The sequence below is a fragment of the Pundamilia nyererei genome, unplaced genomic scaffold (assembly GCF_000239375.1).
Source record: "Pundamilia nyererei isolate P.nyererei 1_Seehausen unplaced genomic scaffold, PunNye1.0 scaffold00075, whole genome shotgun sequence".
In the NCBI taxonomy this organism is placed as follows: domain Eukaryota; kingdom Metazoa; phylum Chordata; class Actinopteri; order Cichliformes; family Cichlidae; genus Pundamilia; species Pundamilia nyererei.
The window spans coordinates 619,085-626,298 of NW_005187476.1; the positions used below are offsets into that span (position 1 = coordinate 619,085).

General features: G+C 42.3%; 1 protein-coding gene across 1 annotated transcript; it reads right to left on the bottom strand.

Annotated features, from left to right (window-relative positions):
* Positions 1 to 782: 782 nt before the first annotated feature.
* Positions 783 to 4,564, bottom strand: cbx8b (chromobox homolog 8b). Its single transcript, XM_005737346.1, has 5 exons — positions 4,298 to 4,564; positions 4,124 to 4,167; positions 3,848 to 3,913; positions 3,666 to 3,732; positions 783 to 2,337 (listed from the first exon to the last, which is right to left on the bottom strand). Exons 1-5 carry the CDS (start codon positions 4,364 to 4,366, stop codon positions 1,498 to 1,500), a joined length of 1,086 nt encoding a protein of 361 aa, XP_005737403.1. The 5' UTR covers positions 4,367 to 4,564; the 3' UTR covers positions 783 to 1,497.
* Between the last annotated feature and the right edge of the window lie 2,650 nt (positions 4,565 to 7,214).

Sequence of the window (7,214 nt, forward strand, 5' to 3'; positions counted from 1 at the left end):
CGTTTTCCTGTCTGACCGCGTCGCTCCTGATTTTACGCCACACACGTGCGGTGATTGAAGCGCTCCAATCTGTACAGTATGAACGCCGTAGAACCCGCGATCGGCCCACATGTGAGTAGGCCTGTGTCGCGGATGAATAAAGCAGAGCCCCGCTTTATATTGCTGTGAAATGTGTGCACCTGCATGCGGAACAATTTACCCGTTTCTCATTTTTCACCGCACTCTGAGGCTGTTGTCTGAGGCCTGTCCTGGCGCAATCGCATACACAGAAAATATCATGAAATCAATCAAAAACATAAAAAATGTGTTTGCTTTTAAATATACCTTGAATAAAAATGGAATAATTATTGGAATGACTGGCTGCATTTGGTCATTTCAATCGTTTTCTTTTTTTAATAATAAAACTAAGCGGGCATGCAGCCATGTAGAGTCACGACGCATACAAAAATTAAACAATAAAAGCAGATTCACGGACTTTTATTGACCAGAGGGGGGAGAAATTTGTGCTGTTGCAACTCTGGAGGGAGAATCATGTAGGCCTCCCGCAGGACTGTGCGAGCCGGGCTGGGTGATGAGCCCGAGGCCTTTAACTTTTGGCGCAACTTTGCAGAAATTTCAATAAATAAATAAATATTAAACAACGCGTTGAAATCGAAAGATATTATTATATGTGGGGAATATAAAAGTAAGCCCGGCGGTTAGGTCGTTTGTCGGGTCTAATTGATGGATCTAAGCGGAACCCGGAGGGCTGACGATGGTTTAAAAACAACACAAAGAAATGAGAAATTCAAATGATTTATTGAAAAGCGTCTAAAAAGCAGTTTGACAACAACCTCTTTTTTGTCAGTTACAACAAAGCTGTATGATCGTTTTTCTATGAAAATGTAAAATATAGGAACTATGTTAATGGAAAATGTTATATTAACTTTGGGAAAACTTCAGAGAGTGTGTTGAATTTGTTAATTTACTTTAGGTTTTAGAAATCTCCGAGGCAAACTCGGTCTTTGAAGACAACATAAAGAATTTTTTTCTAATACTTTTAAATTCAAAGTGCTTGAGTTAATTTTTAAATATTATTCCAGGATTTGAAATCAAGCGAAACCTTTCAGTCAAATCAGTTCAAATAAAGAGAATTATTCAGACCACAACCTGAATTAAATATCCTCGCTGCACAGCTCAGGTGGGAAGAAACGTGGAAAAAATACATTCTTGTTAGTTTTAAATGCAAAATAGTAAAAGTCACAAGATCTGTACAGAAAGTAGCCACTCGCTGCAAAGGAAACATGCAACTCATGTTAACCATTGCACAATGTGAAAGGGACTTCATTTGATTTGGTCAATACATTAAATAGATGTCCAGCTTTATATTATATACACATATGCACATTATGTTATTTGCCTTTTTACATTACATACAAAATCTGCTTTGCTTGATAATCCCACCATGTCCTATAAACTTCAGATCTGCTGAAAGTCAGAAAACAGAGCATCAGTCAGTCATCTTTTGTCCTTGAAGAAGCCTTTAGAAGTGCTGCTCTCCTTGATGGTGACCGTCAGGAAGTTGGTGGTCACGTCTGTCACCAGGACCTTCTCCACATTGCCGAGAGACGGCCTCCACGTCACTTCGTCCAAGTCGTCGTCGAGCCGCGTTGGGGACGGCCTGTCCAGAAAATAAGGCTTTTCCATTTGGGGGAGCTCGGCGGGACGACTCAGACTCATTTTGGAGTGGTGCTTGAAGTGTGCAGGTACCAGGTAGGCGGAGACGTCCTTTATCCTGTGAGTGTCCATGTCTGTTCTGTGAGGATGCAGGCCGCGGTCTGAGTACAGCTGTTTGTAGGAGCTCTCCCCAGAGCGCTGTGTGTGGTGATGGTGGTGGTGATGGTGGTGGTAATGATGTTTATGGCTGTGGCCGTGGTTCTCTGGATGTCTGTGGGCCAGTTTGACCAGCCTCATGTCTTCGCCCCCCTGGAGCTTAGCCAGTTTGTGAGGGCCGTGGCTCTCCTGCTCCTCCCCTCTCCTTTTATGGTGCTCAGAGAAGACCTCATTAAACCGCGGCTTAGGCTTGGGACCTCTCTTTTTAGGTATGTGGATGAGGTCTTCTGAACTAGTATGAAGCAAAGACTGCTGGTGCTCACGAGGGCTCAGTTCAGGCGGTCGGACGCGTACGCTTTCTCCACGGTTGACGGTACTCGGTGGGAAGATGGTGGGCACGACAGCTCTCAGGCCCTCTCTGGCCCTGGGGGTGGCAATCGGTTCTGGGGTCGGGTAGGTGACGCGCATTCCTCGGACTGCTTCACTCCTGAAGTCATAGGACTTGGACTTCACCTTTGCCTGAGCCTATCAGAAAATTTTTGAAATTAGTATTTTAAGAAAATGACACCATTTTTCATAGCGAACATCAAACTGAATCAGTTAAAAGGGATTCATTCATTCTTTTATCGTCTGCTTTTTCTATTAATTTGTAAAATGTAATTTAAACAGCCTATTGATTGCTTCTACCTACACCTGTCATATTGGACTGCTAATAAACTAACTATCGAAAGAGTGGATATTAATCTTACATCAATAATTCACAGCAATAACTAGTTTCAGGGCACCATGTTTATTACTTAACTTCTACCAATCCCCTTTAAACGAGCCCTGTCAGTGGAGACTCTGGCATTTTGTTCAAGACAAACTGCCGCTCATTAAGCAATTTTCACGGTTCACCGCTCTGAACAGATGAAGCATCAGGCCGTGATGTTTTCCTCGGCTCATTGGAAAGTAACATGTAATCATAAAATTTTAATTAAATAATTTATATCAGACACATATCCATTTCAGTATATAAACTATTTGTTTTATATTTTTTTAATCTATTTATAAATTACACAACAGGGACAACAAATGCATAAACGGCATGTGTTCAAGAAAAGAAAAACACCTCATGTCATTTAAAGTAGAGTAGTTTTATAGTTCTTACAACTATATTTTAGAGGCAAATAAATTTGTACATTAAAATTCAAGTGAGATTTTTTTATTACTGATCTACAAAATTGGAGAACTTAAACATTCCTGAATTCTAATTTATTACATGCCACCTGGAGCTTTTCCATTTTTTCTTTAAAAGTGGCTTTAATAAAGAGACAACAGACCCAGAGCGTGTAAAAAAAAGAAGAAGATGGAAAAACAGCTTGGCTGTTTGTTAAACACATTTTATTTAACAAGCAGAAATAACCAGATACATGCCAAACTCTCTGGGTCAACCCATTTGTCAGGACCTAGTAATTATTTTATCATATATATTCTAATGCCTGGTATCACCACAAAATTAACAGTTCAATTTCCCCAGTTGAAAAAAGCCCCCCCTGATGGGACACCTTTTGCGATGTGCTTCTGGCCCCAGGGGCCGCTTGTTTGACACCCCTGTCTTTAGGTATTCAAAGCCCGTTTTAGCATGTCAATACATCCCCATTAGGCAATAAACAAACTGAATACACTCCCATTCATGGGCAGGCTGTCCTAATTATGCATAATTAGCATATTTAACCTGCTCATTCACTAATGCACTCAAAGAAAAAAAATAAGAAGCCACAATCTACAGAAGTGGAGAGAGCGCAGGAAGGGTTTGTTGGGGCTTTATTAGAGACACGCAATAAAAAAATAAAGCAAGCTGCCAGCTTTACCTTAAGCAGAAACGTCTTGGGTTTTGGTCCTCTCTTTTTGGGCCCGTAGAGCTCCCTTTCACGCTCCCTGTGAAAAACCAGACACCCATTTTGAGTGTCACGGGAGCAAAGTGCACCGAGGACAGCGTACAGTTACCGAACACTCACTGGCTCTGCCCAGAAAGGCCACACAGACATCTTACCTCTGTTCAAAAGCGGCGAACAGGCGGGAGTCCAGAATATTTTCCTCCGGTTCCCAAGTGCTGTATCTGCGAATTAAAAACGCAGAGTTAGACAGAGGGAGCGGAGACTGACACACGGCGCTAGCCTGCGAGCTAAAAATCTCCACCGTGCTCAGTTTTAATCCCGCTGTCTCGCTAGCTGTGATGTGCTGTGCTAACGACAGCCACAGCCGAGACAGTGCGGGCAGGGCAGCCGCGGGGTGAAAACATAATGAGGCTCAGTGTAGCGGGACTTACTTGGGAGACCACCCCTTCCATTTCACGAGGTATTCAATGCGACCCTGCATGCCATCAGAAACAAACAGACAGGACTTGGTTAGCTCGCAAGGGTTAACAGTAGTATGAGAGTGCGGCGGTGGTGGTCTTATTCAGCATTCTGGGAGAAAAGAGCACGTTACATCTCCCGCCTACCTTCCTGATTCTGCGTTTGATGATAGACTCGGCAGCGAACACCCTCTCCCCGACGGCAGAAAGCTCCATGTTTACCCCAGTGCTACCTCCCGTTAGCTGGGTGGACGCTAACGCTAGCAGAGCAGATATTTTTCTCCAGTCCCAGCCACTCTGAATTCCCGACAGACCATAATACTCCCGAACAGAATGGACGTCAGCGCAGTTTTTTCACAGCGTTGCTAAGGAACCGCAGTCGGTGGAACCTTTAGGCGAGCACCCATTGGTCGAACCGTTGCTACGTGCTCTGGTTGCTAAGTGGAGAGGAGGAGCTTGCGCCTCTGCGAATTCTTCGGGGAGGGGGAAATGGTGGCTTTTTTCCCCGCGCGGCGAGTGAATCATTTCGCGCAAGTTATGTGCGCAAAAATGCACGCGGTCTCGTTATGCGGACACGCCAGCCTTGTCAGGCAAATAGAGAGAGAGTAGGAAATAACGAGGGCGCCTGAATTGCGCGCCAGCGCGTAGGTAGTTTCCCCCATTTGCGTTTGGTCGCTACAGCAGCGTATTCATCAGCTGATGAAGCGGAGGTTATTTTTTGTTATTCCATAAACACCAAACGATCGCCTCCACGTCCTCCCTGCGTCAGGCCAAGTGCTACATATCTGCCCGGTCCGTTCACGTGATTTTATCTAATTATTCTCTGCGCGTTCACCTTAAAGAGAAAATATTGTAATTATATTCAGCCGTCTGATTTACCGCATATCACACGCCGGCGCTCTGTTGTTTGAAATAAATGCAAAGTGGGTGATACATTTAAATCAAATACATGCCTGTAATGTTATAAAATAAATTTGTGTTTTGGTAAGAGGTCAGTCCATTGGATCTCAGCGATTAAACTGAACCTTTCAGTGACACTGATTCATCAGACGTTAGGAAAACAGCTGTCACGGGCCAAAGATAAGCAGTAATAAGACGAATTTTCCAGGAAGAGCTCTGGGAAAGCTTCTCGCTGTGTGAGGTTTAAAGGCATCTGATTGGTCTCTTCAGTGAAACGGGGGGTTGTGATTTGTTTCTTTGAATTATGAAACACAGCCAGCTTTGAGTTATTGTTTAATTTTTCCCGATAATGAGATTTCTCAGCCCAGATAATCGGAAATTATGGATAAGCTCGTGCGAGGCCCCTTGTTTTTAACGCACATCAAACAAAAAGGTCAAAGTTAAACCGCAGTTTTCACTTTTCCTTTCTCACAGTGAGGCGCCCTTCCGCTCATAAATCCGATCCCTGTTTTCCCATACAGTGCCACATTTATGTTACCCGCAAAAAAACAAACAACAAATTAAATAAATTCGATTATTTATGCATTTACTTTGGTATCAGTGTAATGATAAAAAAATTACAAAATAAAAATTAATTAAAAAACATTATTATCATTATTATCATTATTATTTTTATTTATTTATTTATTTTTCATTAGACTGTTTTTATATTTATAATTTTTTACTTGCTCATTTTTTAGATTCGATTTTATTAGGTTGAAATAGTAAGAATAACTACGTTTATATATATATATATAAATTTATTTATATGAACAGATCTGTTTAACAAACGTTTATTTGCTTGATGTGTCTGTTTAGCGCGGACGGTAACGGCTGAGTCAGCATAAAGAGCGGTTAGTCTTGGCTGAATCATTTGAACATCTTTGCTGAGACTGGCTGATCTTTCTTCGTCAGTTAAAAATGAGATGAAATGAATTCCAACACAAGGACAGCGGCGATAAAGGGAAGTGAATGAGTAAGTAAGTAAAAAAAAAGCTGGCCATACAATCTGGTTATTAATTATGCATTTAATTCCTCTTGGGTTGGAATATTTTTAAATAAATTAAAAATTTTCAAAAATGCCTCAGACTCATGACTCATCATCTAAATCTATTACGTCTTAGCAGCAGGTCAGGTTAAACTTAACTGCGATCATTTACTGTTAAATATGTTCAAGCACAAAACTGATGTAAATTCTTTCACATACACATTTTATTTATTTTATTTATTTCGTCCTTGAGCACCACTCCCAAATATTCTTTTAGGAGTCATTTATGTAACGCTAGGGTAACCACAAGAGAGATATGATTTTCGAAGACAGAGAAGCTTGACAATGTTTCAGAAACGTAACATTACATCTATCCATTCAAACTCTGGCTGTGGTGAGCTTGAAGAAGAGGATGAAACTGACCTCTAGCCCCTTCCAAAACGAGTCTGCCCCAGGACCCCTGCTCAGCAGCACACCGCGGGACCGGCCAATTAGCAGCCAGCCAATCAGCAGCCAGCAAGGGATAAAATACGGATCTGAAGAAAATGGTCTCCCTGCACCAAAGAAAGAAACACTCCGCAGAACTGACAGTGTAAAAATGCAGCACCGATGTCATTTCCTCAAGTGCTGGATATCCAGTCTTCCTTTTAACCTTTTCTGGTACATTGATTTAGAGGGAAGAAGCGTTTTTAGAGAGGGATGAGAGAGATGGCCCAAATCCACTCCCGTGCACTCCTTGCTGGGGTTTCGGATTCTAACGGGAGTTCACAGAATTCCTCTGGGACGAGCATTGGTGCCATTTATCAGGAAGCTCTGCAGGGCTGCTTGTGATGCTAAGTCATCAAATGCATTTAAATGCAACTTGCATCTGTTTACAGGGAAATTATGCAACATGCAATGACGTTTTTACGTCACACAAACTGTGATCGGAGCCTCTAAAGAGGAAGCAGACAAAGGTGGACCGTCCTGAACACGGCCCAGACACAAATCTTTCAGCTCTTCCAGGTGTGCGTTCACAGCCCAGACCTCCTAGTGTCCTACATAAAAAAGGAGAAAAATCTGCCGCACAAGGGTGTGAGAGTGTTTGAGCAGGAGCATCAAATACCGGAAATCATCATGGATTATAATCCCACAGAG